Source organism: Montipora foliosa, chromosome 9 (assembly GCF_036669935.1).
Source record: "Montipora foliosa isolate CH-2021 chromosome 9, ASM3666993v2, whole genome shotgun sequence".
NCBI classification, from domain to species: domain Eukaryota; kingdom Metazoa; phylum Cnidaria; class Anthozoa; order Scleractinia; family Acroporidae; genus Montipora; species Montipora foliosa.
In genome coordinates this window covers 38,539,653-38,553,458 of record NC_090877.1, presented here as the reverse complement: position 1 = coordinate 38,553,458, position 13,806 = coordinate 38,539,653, and the positions used below count along the sequence as shown (strand labels likewise).

The 13,806-nt window shown below is 39.6% G+C and overlaps 2 protein-coding genes across 4 annotated transcripts in view; one reads left to right on the top strand and one right to left on the bottom strand.

Moving 5' to 3' along the window:
* LOC137969475 (uncharacterized) overlaps positions 1–780 on the bottom strand; it is a 22,996-nt gene extending 22,216 nt beyond the window's left edge. Inside the window, exon 1 of one of the 2 annotated variants that reach the window (XM_068815726.1) lies at positions 626–780. The gene's annotated coding sequence lies outside the window, so the exon portion shown is untranslated. The remainder of the gene's footprint in view (positions 1–625) is intronic. The other variant, XM_068815728.1, reaches the window with a different exon arrangement.
* Positions 781–963: 183 nt separating this feature from the next.
* On the top strand, positions 964–11,702 carry LOC137969472 (cyclic GMP-AMP synthase-like receptor 1). Of its 2 annotated transcripts, XM_068815722.1 has the most exons (5): positions 964–2,017; positions 9,234–9,384; positions 9,975–10,126; positions 10,298–10,360; positions 10,725–11,702. In XM_068815722.1, the coding sequence occupies exons 1-5, from the start codon at positions 1,924–1,926 to the stop codon at positions 11,225–11,227; spliced, it is 963 nt and encodes a 320-aa protein (XP_068671823.1). In that variant the 5' UTR covers positions 964–1,923; the 3' UTR covers positions 11,228–11,702. The 2 variants fall into 2 exon arrangements, with proteins under 2 accessions (XP_068671823.1, XP_068671824.1); XM_068815723.1 differs by lacking the exon at positions 10,298–10,360.
* Positions 11,703–13,806: the final 2,104 nt, after the last annotated feature.

Genomic DNA, 13,806 nt, shown 5'->3' with positions numbered 1-13,806 from the left:
TCCTAAAAGTTACACGATACTGTTCATGTTTTATGTTGTAATATGAAATGTAACGTCTGAAATGTTTGCTGAAAAAAACATCCTTTCCGGGGAACGTAGTTGACATTCGACAGCTTACCGACTGTCACAAAATCATACAACTTAAAGCCAGTAGGACTAGATTCTAGAATACCCCGCCACTTATATTACAGGAGTCGAGTTTTCAACAATTCTGCTGTACTTATTTCTCACGGTTCTCTGTTCCTCCTGGAGCAATTGCAAAATACCCGTCCACAAAGAAGCTTTACGTTTGCGACACAAGTACGTAAACTATAAGCGCTTCATATTTTTCCCGTTCAATTTCGTTGCTCCCGTTAACGGGTTTAATTACCCCACAAAGGGATTCAATCATCCTCAAGAGAGGCTCCTTTCTCCTCCGAAGAGGCTCATGTTTTCTTTTATAGGGCTTTTGTTTTCGCTGTCTTCTCAGCGCGTCATGTCGAAATGGCTGCCATGAAAATCGGCTTAAAATATGACCAATGGGCCTGACAAACGATTTCACCTGATCATGACAATTAAGAAAGTCAAGGTGAAAGCTGTGATAAATAATGTCGATAAGTTTTCTGAAATGAAGTAAGGTACTTACTAGATTACAACCTCAGCTCTCTCACTAGACAAAATTCCCAATGAAAGAAGAAACAAAGACCAGGAGGCAACCATCGGCTTTCCTTCGCATGCTTTAGGTTAATTCTCGGTGAAACGAAGTGGCAACGAAGATGTCCTAACTTAAGTGCTGATTGGCTCCGAACATATCTATTGTTACTTATTTTCGGAAAAGTTGCATGACGACAATAGTGGCTATCGTATGCGCACTAGCCACAAAAACCCATGACATGGTTAAATAACCTCGATTTCCCTTGGATAGATAACTAGACAGCCATAACAAAGTGAATAAATCAAATTTTATTATTAAATGTTCCAAGAGACACCCCTTAAACTTCACTGGTTTACAAATGACATGATGTCTGGATTGTTAATTGGAAAACGTGACGTGGAGGAATTAGTCTTTATCCATTTTCCGAGAATCTGAGTGTTCAGAGACTATTCTTTTGACCCGGTGCCAACTGTTCCGCTAGCTTGTTAACGAGTAGCATTTCTAAGAATTTTAATAGTTTGTCATCAAGTATAAACAAAGATGAAAATTCATAGAATATAGTTCATAGATAGTTGGTTTTCAGACTCGAAGGGGGCGGTTTGGGAATGCTGAGGAAGCGTTGTAAAACTAAGTGGACGTGACAGGGGATTACAAATCACTTCCAAACCTATCGACTATGCAAAAACCGGGAAGAAATCCGTAATTCTTTGCTGTGCAGGTAAATAAAAACAAATAAAAACAATTCGCGTGCCAAGTGCCAATAGACCATTTTAAAGTTGTAGCTAACCTGCCTGGCCTAAGAATGGAAGCAAGGCTGCCGGTGACCCTCTTTTGATACAAACCTTTGTGCTTTTCTAATGTTAATGTAGACTAATTTCAATCAAAACAACACAATTTACAAGATAAAAGCAGTAAGATCTGTATCAATTCAAGGTCACCGGCAGCCTCGCAGCCATTCATAGGCTAGGTCACTGAGCAAACAACTGTAAAATGGCCCATTGAAATTCTCTTGTGAATAAGAAATGCGCTGTTGTTGTTGCGGTAAGGAACAGTAATTATTTCATATGCGATTGTTAAATTCTCCTTCCACTCTCAGGCAGGAAACCCATGCTTCCGGTTGAGAGTCTGTCGTTCCATGTCCGCGTGACAAACGTCGTGGCTTCTCGACCAACGCTTTAAACCGTTCAGTTTTAGCCCAACGCTTTGCTCTTGATGGTCACAGGCTTGTATTTTCTTAGCGAATTAATGACCACATACCTGGATTTCAGTGCATCACAAATTTGATAAGGATGTTTGATGCTGACTGTTCCTCCCAAGCGGCCTTTGATCTTTTCCAGCCACAGCCTACTCTCTTCCACCAGAATTGTTCCACAGTTTACAGAGGTATTTAATAAAATCCTTAACGGGTCAGTAGGACTTTGAAACACGCGATAAGATGCCTCTATTTGTCTTCCTATGCACTTTTCAAACATTTCCAAATTTACTTCAGAAAGGTCAAGAGAGTCGAACGCCTGAAGACACAATTCAGTCTTCTTAGAGAGGACGTCTTATTCAGGTGCTTGCAAAACTGATTCCGATTTATCCCATTCATCACAGGAAGGGTCCTTACTGTCAGCAAAAACTGCAGCAAGAACTGCCCAAGGACTTGCCGCCATGTTGAAATATATTTCGGCCGCAACCGCTGCCATTACGCACTGCAGACCCTTGCCACATTTTCAGCCCTTTGTGCCCACCGTGTTGAATTTTCAAGACTTGCGGGCAAAATCTTGAATTTTCAACATCTCGCCACCAAAATCTTGATGAACATGAATTACCAGCTTCCACCTAATCAATGAGTGATGTCCATCAAGATGCCAAATGCTGGAAAAATGTTAAAAATTCAAGATTTTGCTGGCAATATCTTAAATTGTCAAAATCTTAAATTTTTAACATTTTGCCGGCAGGATGTTGAAATTTTCAGATTTTGCGAGCAAATTCTTGAATTTTCAACATTTTACCGGCAAATTCTTGAATTTTCATGATTTTGCCGGCAAAATCTTGAAAATAGAAGATTCTGCCGGCAAAATGTTGATAATTCAATTCAAATGAATTTTCATTATCTTGCCGGCAAGATGTTGAAAATTCACCAACTTGCCAAATCAAAGTTCAAGATATTGAAGGAAAAATCTTAATTTTCAACATTTTGCCAGCAAAATCTTGAATTTTCGAAATCTTCAATTTTCAAGATTTTGCAGGCAAAATCTTGAAAATTCAAGACTTTGCTGGAAAAATGTTGAAAATTTAAGATATTGCAGCCAAAATCATGAATTTTCAAGATTTTTAAAATTCAAGATATTGCTAGCAAAATGTTGAAAATTCAACATTTTGCCAGCAAAATCTTGAATTTTCAAGATTTTGCCAGCAAAATTCGAAATTTTCGAATTGGATATTTAGGAGGCAACATGTTGAAAATTCAAGATTTTGAATGCAATTCTTCAGTTCTCTAATCTTCACCATTTTGCCGACAAAACCTTGAAAATTCAATATTTTGAAAATTCAAGATGTTGCTGGCAAAATCTTGAAAATTCAAGATTTTTGCGGCAAGATGTTGAAAATTTCAACATTTTGCCGGCAAAATGTTAAAAATTCAAGACTTTGAAAATTGAAGATTTTGCCGGTGAAATCTTGAATTTTAAACATCTTGCCTGCAAAATCTTGAAAATTCAAGATTTTTCATCTTCAAAATTCAAGCTTTTGCGTGCAAGATGTTGAAAATTCAAGATATTGCCGGCAAAATCTTGAATTTTCAACATTTTGAGGGCAAGATGTTGAAAATGGAACATTTTGCCGGCAAAATCTTGAGTTTTCAACATTTTGTGGGCAAGATGTTGAAAATTCAAGATATTGCTGGCAAAATCTTGAATTTTCAACATTTTGCGGGCAAGATGTTGAAAGTGGAACATTTTGCCGGCAAAATCTTGAATTTTCAACATTTTGCGGGCAAGATGTTGAAAATTCAAGATTTTGCCTGCAAATTGTTGAAAATTCAACATTTTGGCTGCGAAATCCTGAAAATTCAAGATTTTCCCGCCAAATGTTTGTAGGCAAGATGCAGGCAAGATGTTGAAGATTCAAGAATTTGCCGGCAAAATCTGGAAATTTCAACATCCTGCCGGCAAAATGTTAAAAATTTAAGATTTTGACAATTTAAGATATTGCCAGCAAAATCTTGAATTTTTAACATTTTGCCAGCATTTGCCATCTTGATGGACATCACTCATTGATTAGGTGGAAGCTGGTAATTCATGTTTAATTTCTAGAAGAATAATCTTTCTATCATGTAGTCCCAATAATAGAACCGAAACAGTTCTGAAATTGTTTCTGAGTACTGTTGAGAGAGACCGAGAGCTATGGCCATCAAGAATTATAGATTATGAGCATCTCTGCAATCCTGGCCTTGTCCAAGTGAATCCCAGTCCACACAGTTCTTCTAGCATCTCAACAGGAATTTTGAGATATGGTGTTCCAGTATTTTCTTCCTTTTCCCCTATCTATCGTAACTAAATCCGCAGCCACAGTAGACGGAGTGATAGTCCGGCGACGAAGCACATCTACTAAGGCCCGAGAGAGGGAATTCAGATTTCCCTTGTCCCTCGTGTCAAGGTTGCAGCACTCTTTCATTGACCTAAGCAAGCTAATTGTTTGATCAAGAACCTCAGACTGCGTTTCTGCAGCTTCTGTGTCAAAGTTCTCAAATATTATCTCGGTTCTATCCACAACTTCTCCTAGAAACGTGGGAAACTCAACTTCTATGTCAATTCGTCTTCCCACTCTGCCGCCATCTTTTGTTCTATGACTTGCACAGGTTACTCTGGCTCTATATGGCCGCGCTCGTCCCAGGAAGATATTGAAGATATATTTTTGGATTGCATATAAACGAACGTATACAAAACATGGACCCCATGTCCATGGACCAACCCTATGGACCCGGTCTTTGGACCCCTTTATGGACCCGGTCGATGGACTACCCCCGTGGACCGCCCTTCATTTTGCAAAGTTACAAGCAGAAAAATCTTTAGACGAAATAGGAAAGTGATCTTCACACTTATCTGGACAATTAAAGCTGAATTGTCTCTAATTATAACACCCGAAAAATTGAGGCGGTTTTAAAGGGATTCGAACCCAAAATGCAATGCTGGTGCAACGCTCTACCAACTGAGCTTTAAAGCCACTCAGTTGGGAGAAGGCCAATTTGTTAGGCTCATTTGTTCCGGTCAAGGGCTCGATGAATGAAACGAACTTATATTTGAAAAGCGCGTTATGGAGCCACCAAATAGGTGGTATAAGTGTCTATAACAGGCTATTAAATCAGTAGCCCATAACTAGCAGCGAACAACAGCCCTATATTCCGGTCACGGCGTTTTCACAGACCGCTATTTATTTTATGGATTGAATTTCCCGCTAATGGACTCAGGAGCCCGATGACCTATCACAAGAAACCGGAATTGTCTTTGTCTTAGAAAAGGCAGTCTAAAAATAGATCGTACACGGACTCCTGGTCTATAAAAATATCGTGACGTAGGCTTTGCATGCAGTGCTGTCAACTCTCCCGGATAATCCAGGAGACTCTAGAAATGACATCACAAGTGTTATGACGTCTCCTGTCGTCCCATCTCTACCAATTCTCAATATTTGAAGAGTTTGGGGGTTGACAGCCCTGAGTATGGGAGTTGTTTGCGCCTAGTCAAGTACTCCTGCTTAAATATTCCAGATAAGTGCGAGGATCACTTCTCTCTTTCGTCTAAAGATTTTTCTGCTTATAAAACGTATTGAATTTACAAAAGGAGGGGTGGTCCACAGGGGTAGTCCATGGACCGGGTCCATCAAGGGGTCCAAGGACCAGGTCCACGGGGGTCCTGGGGTCCATGTTTTGTGTACGTCCCATATAAACTTAAGGATTGGATTGAATCAATATTCGTGTTATTGGATTGAACAGAAGATTGGATTGAATCAATACATGTGGTATCAGATTGCATATAGGTTTAAGGGGTGGGTTAAATCAATATTCGTAAGGTAAAGTCCCTGTACGTTAAGAGCCTGAAAGGCCCATCAGGCCGTCGCTTATCTCCGGTTTCTGTAGAATGAAGGGACTAGCAGTATTTCTACTCCCCACTTGATGGGGTGCCAGTCCATCGCAGGGTTACCCCTTAGCATTTTCGCTGGTACCCATTTTTACACCTGGGTGGAGAGAGGCACCGTGAGAGTAACGTGTCTTGCCCAAGAACACAACACAATTTCTCCGGCTAGGACCCGAACCCAGACCACTCGATCTGGAGTCGAGCACTCTAACCATGAGGCCACCGCGCCTCCCACAAATCAATATTCGTGGTATTGCATTAAATATAAAATTGTTAAATCGAAGTTTAATAAGTAGATTCATTGGAATGGAGCGAGTTAGTGATTGAGTGAGTGAATGCCATTGGACTGCCGATACCTCATGGCATGACTAGATCCTCCGTGAGCTAAGAATGCTATTCGTCAGAACGAGAAAAAAAGTAATGACAATATAGTATTATTCACGCAAGTAATTCATCATCGACCCTACCTATAATTGGTAATTGTCTACGTCAGCATTGGAGATAATGAATGACCACCGACAGAGGATGCAATCTTTTTGCGAATCATCTTTGTAAAGGCAACCTAATCTGCGACTAGGCGCCTTCTCTTTCGATTACAGCGTCAAAATCCGAGGATATGTCCTTGTGGACAAAGAGCAACAACAATGCATTTAAGCGTTCTTCTTTCAAGGCAGTTAGCTTTTTATTATAATTTTTCATATTTGATACGCATTATATATTCAATTTTTCATACGTGATGTATATCTATCAAGGCAAAACGTAAAATCTCTGAAACTGAACTAATCATTATCTAAAGTAAAACCACCTGATGCACACTGTACCACTTGAATGTCGGTTGGTTACAGGAGCTCTTTAAAAACAGAGAAAAAATTACTGAAGCTCTTTAAATACAGGGAAAAAAAGGGCGCCGCCCCCTCGGTCCCCCACTAAATGCCCCCTGAGACCATCTCTTTTCCTGTGGTCATGTCCTGTGGTAAAGTCATCACAAAGAAAGACAATGTCTACCAAGCAGAGGTCGTGACCTCACAGACAAAAGAGACATACATCGGTCTGTGTGATACAACATTCAAGGAACGCCACAGAAACCATACATGTTCTTTTAGGCACGAACGGTACAAAAATGTAACCGAGCTCAGCAAGTATATTTGGAGTCTAAAAGAACAGAACATCAATTATCAGATTAAGTGGAAAAAAGTAAAGCAAGCTAGGTCGTATTCTAATGCCAACAAAAAATGTAATCTTTGTCTGTGGGAAAAATATTTCATAATTTGTAAGCCGGAAATGTCGACACTTAACCATAGAAACGAAATGACATCAACCTGTAGACATTCTAAGAAATTTCTGTTAAGTAGCGCGTTCACCTAAAATAGTCTTACTCGATCGTTTAGCGCTTTTGCCGTCCAATCACATCTTGACACGTTATGCTAGTAAGCATTGTTCCCCACTTTCAAATGTGTAAACCTTTACATGCAACCGTTCTTGTTGTCAGTTGCCTGATGATTGCTTCATTAGAAGCATGAAACTCCGAGTAGCAATTAAATGTTTTTGAACTAGTCCGAATCCAGAAATTCATCTTTATTCACAGCTCTGGTTTAACCATCGAGCACTTTTATAGGGGATGAAGTCTTCAGTTTTTCCACTGGCAGTTATATATATATATATATACAACTGTTAGTGAGTCTCTCAGGCCAACAAAGGTGTCACCACGTCAGGAGGATCTGCAAGATTCCTAGTCCAAACCTCACGACATGAACGACTGTAGTAAGTAAAAAGGAAGCGAGGACGGACAACTTCTGACGTAAAAAAGTTTAAAAATTAAAAATTTACGAAAACGTTTCGGTTAAAGACCTTCTTCAGTTATGACAACTTTTGAATAAAAATGAAACTTAAATAAGATTTTAGGCGCTAACAATTACACAATAACAAGTGACAGCTGTCAAAAAAATATAAGATTGCAAAAAAGAAGAACAAAAAGTGGTGCTAATTTGTAGACGACAAAAAGACTAAATTAACGAAGCAAAAAAATTAACAAAACCCCCAGAGGGGCCCTTAAACAATATAAATCATAATGAGCTTCCCGATTTTATAATATAAAACGACGTGATAAATTGATCATCAGCTAAAAGTGCTCAATGGGTTTGCCAGAGCTTTGAATAGATACGTAGACTTGAACTAGGTCAAAAACATTTATTTGCTACTCCAAGTTTCATGCTTCTCACGAAGCAATCATCAGGCAACTGCCAAAAAGAAGGAATACATGGTGTTTTACAGAGATTTTGAAAAAAAAAAACGGTAGCAATTCACTATAGGCTGGGGTGCATAGCAACGGTTAAACAGTTCAAACTGTTTCCAGTGAGCTGCTAAAAATAAGCCTTAAATAATTACGTTATTAAGAAGGAATTTCTTTGCATGTCTGCAACTTGTTACAAGCTCATTTCTGTTGTTAAGGGTCGCCAAATCTGGTCTACAAATTATATAGTATTTCTCCCACAGACATAAATTACACTTCTTCGTTACATTTGAATAGGATTTCGCATGCCTAACAATCCGCCATTTAATGTGATAGTCGACTTTCTTGTCTTTCAAACCCCATACATATTTACTAAGTTTAGTGGAATTTTTGTAGCGTTCATTTCTAAAGGAACATGTGTGGTTTTTATAACGTGATTTGAATGATGTGTCGATGTAAGTTTGCTTTGACTGAGATGTTGTGACCTCTGCTTGATAGATGATATTTCGCACGTTGCACTTTTCGTCTAGAGGGCAGGATCTTTTGTCACGGCAGTTGCAAGTGCTGATAGTTTGAGCGGGTGGATTTGATGACTTGTTAATGACGGCTTTATTTTGGTTGAAGATAGTTGTTTTTACATTGCTCATGCCAAAATCACACCCTTTGCACAGAATTTTCAACCGGAACACTCTCAAAATTAGTTATAGCCGCATGAGCAATGTAACACAGAAAAGCATATAACACATACATACATACATACAGACATACATAAATACATGCATGCATACATACATACATACATACATACATACATACATACATACGTATTTATTAATCCTTTGAGTGAGAGACACTATACAGGATGCTAAAAGGTCAAACAGGTAAAGGACTTGTTAGAGAAATTAATCACCTTTACACCAACTAAAACTTCCTTAGTTTTCACTCTGATGCTTCCATTTATTCAGAAGTTACAAACTTGTTTAGAGGAGAGGGGGAAAAAAACCTCTGGGAGCAGGGTAGAGAACCAACATTGAAATCAGCCCACGTTTCAAAGTCTGGGACTTGAAATGAAGCCACATTGGTGAGAGACAAGTGCTCTCTCCACTGTGCCAGCCCTTTTCCCTTAAAAATACACAACCTAGACAATACAAAACACTATATTGTTATGCTTAATTTTTGCCTTAGTAGTTGATAATTAAGACTATTTTTAACATTGCTAAAAGTCAACATCTTTGGTTTTCCTGTGTACCAGGATTTACAAGAGTAATGATTGACAGGAGAGAAGAACGAATTTGGAGGCAAGACAGCTGTGTAAATACTCGAGGGATGTTAAGCGCCTCAAGTGTGAAATCGGTTTTCGCAAGGCATGTGAGAAATGCTATTGAATACCTGGGATATGGAAGGTATGTTGAGACACAAATTTGTAACAGGGAGGAGGTTATCAAAGATTCTGTGGAAGTAAGCAAGGTGCAAGCATACAAATATTGGGTTTAAGAAACATGATAGAGATCAAACCTTGAACCATATATTTGCGCAATCCGATGTCAACCTTGACGTGGAAAAATGAAACCATCAAGAGAGGTAAATGTGTCGAAGAGAAAACCTTAAGATTCCATAAGTAGATTTCTCAAAATGAAAGGAAAGGAACTTTATTTAAGTGTCGAGTCGTTCTAGCGCTGAAGCACTAATTGGGGACACTGTAAATTGAAATTAACAATTAACACAAATCAAGTCAAATGTTGGTTTTTGAGGAGAGGGGAAACCGGAGTACCCGGAGAAAACCTCTCGTTGCAGAGTAGAGAACCAACAAACTCGACCCACATATGACGCCGAGTCTGGGAATCGAACCCGGACCACATTGGTGGGAGACGAGCGCTCTCACCACTGCGCCATCCCTGCACCCCTAATGGCTCAAAATTGAGGAGTAGAAAATCTGAAAAATAAATGCTGTTTGCCGGTACCAAGGTTAATGTAAGCTCCTTCTTACTTTAAGGTTTGTTGAAGTGAGGTCACAGGGTCCAGTAGTAACCCTAATAATAACCAACAGGATGAATGGGAGAAAGTATTCCATTGACTTGACACTTGCCATTAAAGACAAGTCGTGGCCAGAAGATGCTGACGAGTGGAGAGGAAGGCCACGCAGAGGTAACCGAAAAACATTAATTCTGTTTACTTGGAAAACTGTGATGAAAATTGATATTTTGGTTTTTTCTTAACAAATCATTTCCTTTTAAATTACACCTTCTTATTATTATGGCTTGTGTTTGTAGCCGATATAACGCACGCTCTGATTGGCTAATTGTGACTGAATTGTAGGGCATTATTCTCCCGTAATACCCACGGGCCGATTCAGACGGGCTTGCAAAAACAAAGCAAAAGGTAATTAAAAAGCCATATAATAAACTACTTACTAACCGAGCTAGCTCGAGCCGTACTGGGGAATATTGGCCCTCGGTCGTTTTTGTATGGACCAAGCGCAGTGAGGTCTGTACTGCCACGACCTCAGGCCAATATTCTCCAGTACGGCCCTCGTACTTGGTTAGTAAGAAGTTATTATCATACTGATATGAAACTGATGCATCAAAAGTAAAATGGGCTTTGTACATGTACTTTTAATTTTGTTGAACAGTTCCCAATAGTTGTATAAAACCCAGAACCACACTCAGGCTTACAAAAACAAAGCACCCCGGACACAATCTGCAGATTAGAATTTAATAAAGGTGCTGTCAATGTTGCATTAAAGGGTGGCCAAACCAGAACCTTGTACGGGAGATCTGGCATGATGGCTGTCACCTTGTTACAAAGCAACCAAAAGGAAGCAATGTTCCTGAACATGAAAAGGGTTTTCTTTGGCGGTACTCCTTCTCCGAAGCTGAAAAGAAGCTGTTTGTACGAGGAGGTCATGGTGAAGCACGTTCTTGCAGAAAACAGGTCTTACGGATCCTCAAAGCTCTGAAAGAGGAACTTGAGCTCCACCCGTCATATCACCTCAAACCATGTTGCTTTATGAGTGTAGGGAAAAGCCCCAATCCTAACAGCTGGAGCTTTGATCACTTAAGAGATCGTTTCATGAGCCTTCTGCAAAGGCTTCTAAATTCCTTAAGGCAGAAAAATTGTCCTCATTATTTCATGAGGGAGTTTAATTTGTTTGAAACATTCCCCAGGCAAAGGTGTACTGAGCAAATTACAAGGATTCAAGGGATTAAACAGGATCCAGAGAGAGTTTTAAACACTATCATTGTATAGAGCTTTAGGTAAAGTACAAAAAATGTGGATTTGTAAGTTTGAAGAATGACTATAATAACCAACAGTTTCATTTTTCACTGCTGTCACTCACTGTAGCAGAACAGGTCATTGATGGATCATTCATGGACAGTGAGTTGTTGATTCTGAGGCTTCAGTAAATTATAACTATATTAATTTAATTTGATATTGTATCTTTTAAAAGTAAGGCAAAGTGTTTATGGCTTTTAGGTTTACCAAGTAATGTATCTTAAAGTAGGTGACCACAAAATTTTATTAAAACTGAATGGTGAGAAAGCTGGTGTTGTGTTGAAATTTAATGGCAACCCTACCACTCTTCATGTAGTTGACAGTCAAACACCTTATCTGACAGTTGGTTTACCTTTTTCAATTAGCAAAACCTGTCTCTTGACAATAATAATTAACAATTATGGGACGAGGTTGAGCAAAATATCGTGATTTGTCAGTGGCGAGCAGATCAATAATTATTATTTGCCGAAGGCGAAGGCTGAGGCAAATAATTGATCTGCGAGACACTGGTTGATAAACAAGTTCAATGATTGTTTTATCATTCAATCACCGAGTTTGTTTCCAATTTTTTTGGGGAAGCAGTAAGCGTGCGCTGCTGGCAGAAATCAGTTGGTTTCCTTCTCAGTTAAATAATTTATTTTGTCGCCTTTAAATTGTATGTACAGTCAACTGTTAATTAACAAAATGTATGCCTTCAAATGGCTGAAGACTTCCAGGAAAAAGTTCACAGTCTTCAAGGATTTGAAATCCGAAAAAAAAGGGAAAATGTATTCATGATTTCAATTGCGCATGAGCAGAATATTATTTGCAGTAAAACGCTTATTTGTAGGCAGTTATTTGCACGTCACGTGGTGGGCTCTCGGCCAATGAAAAAGAGGACAAAATACATCGAATGATAATAATTATCGTTATTATTTTAATAATAGCTATAACTGGATGAGCTCTGCCTGGTTAACCTTTCAAGCCCCTTTCAATCTGCCGTAAAGTATATACAAAGGTGTCGATCCTCCGTCGCATTCGTATACGTGATCATATTTCTTGCGGGTGTCCCTCTTACACATATGTAATTCTGTTTGTAAACACAGACTTGCTGTGGCTGAAAAGCTGAACAAACTCAGTTGCTCCCTCGTGTGCAGTACATATATTGGGCAGAAAGGTGAACAGCGGAAGCCAACAAATTCTTCATTGTTGGAATCACCAAAGGTGCCGGGAGCGGGAAAACAGGGGCTAAGTCAAGGAATGCCTGGCGGGAGGCACGACAGTCTAACAGCGCTAGGCAGCACAAGTATTACTACGCAGGCGCCGTTAACAAAGATCCACCATGATAATTGTCCACTGGTGCTTTGTTTCTTGAAGGATCGTCCAAAACCAGTAGAGTGCAAGCAGTGTCTGTTCGAGTTTCCAGTAAGACCAATTATTGTGCCATTGGACATTATATTAGAGCATGAAGGAAGATGGATGTACCCAGATCCGAACAACAAAGGGAAACAGCTACCTTCTGCAAAGTACACCACTGAATACTACTGCGTGAAACGCAGTTGTATTATGGAAAGGTTTCCTTAATATTCCAGCAGTAGCACATCTTAAGGTTTTCAGAGAAGTGAGGAGCAAACTTACGCAGTCTCACTGTAGTGTTCATCAGCATGAGCTTGACTTTGATGCGTGACTAAATTCTGTTTTTCTAATCCATTCCAAAGTCGAAGTGCATAATAAGCCATGTTGGAGACCAGCAGGGTAGAAGTATAGGGTTTGTTGTCTCTCCTCCCGCAGAGGCTACAGGAGGTGAAACCTCTGAGCGAGGTCCACGCGGGCGCAAAAAAGTGAGGTAAGAGAGCAACCGGGAGAGCCTCGGTTCGCCCGCCCAATCGATCTCGTTTCTTGCGCTTGCACTCACCTTGTACAGCGGACTCATCCTGACGCCTTACCGATCACAGCCCATCAAAGCCGATCACCTTACCGATAACCGAACCTCTGTGGAGGAGAGAGGGGTTTGTTTGGGTCGAAAAATAAAGCTAACCATTGAAAGAGCACCCAAGCATTAGTCAGAAAATGAACTTTAGCGTGATTGCAAAAAGGGCGGTGCGGGCGTCTCGAATATTGCTTTGTATGGAAACCATACAAACTGAGCTCTCCAAAATCACATCTTGCTTTTCAAAATCGTATCAGATCTTTGTATTTTAAACAAAAACACTCACATTCTGGTGAACTTACCAACTTTTAGCTGCTCTTCTAAGTGTCATGCTCAGTTTTTCAAATTAATTGATATTAATTAGTTATAAACGTGGTTAATTTACCAATGCTGTTGTTCAACGGAAAAACGACTAAACGAATAAAGGGAACTGGGCGATCCTTCGCTCATCTCATTCTCCGCCTTGAAGCATCAACGCTAGTTTTATAAGGATCACGGCACACAAGTCACGCGACCCGCAGATTACGAAAGTGAAAAAATGGAGACTCGTAAGCATGTTTAGGAAATACGTAAGCTAGAATTTTTATTTAAAAAAAGAAATGTCAGAATTTAGCAGACGTTCCTGGATCCACGTGTACAACTA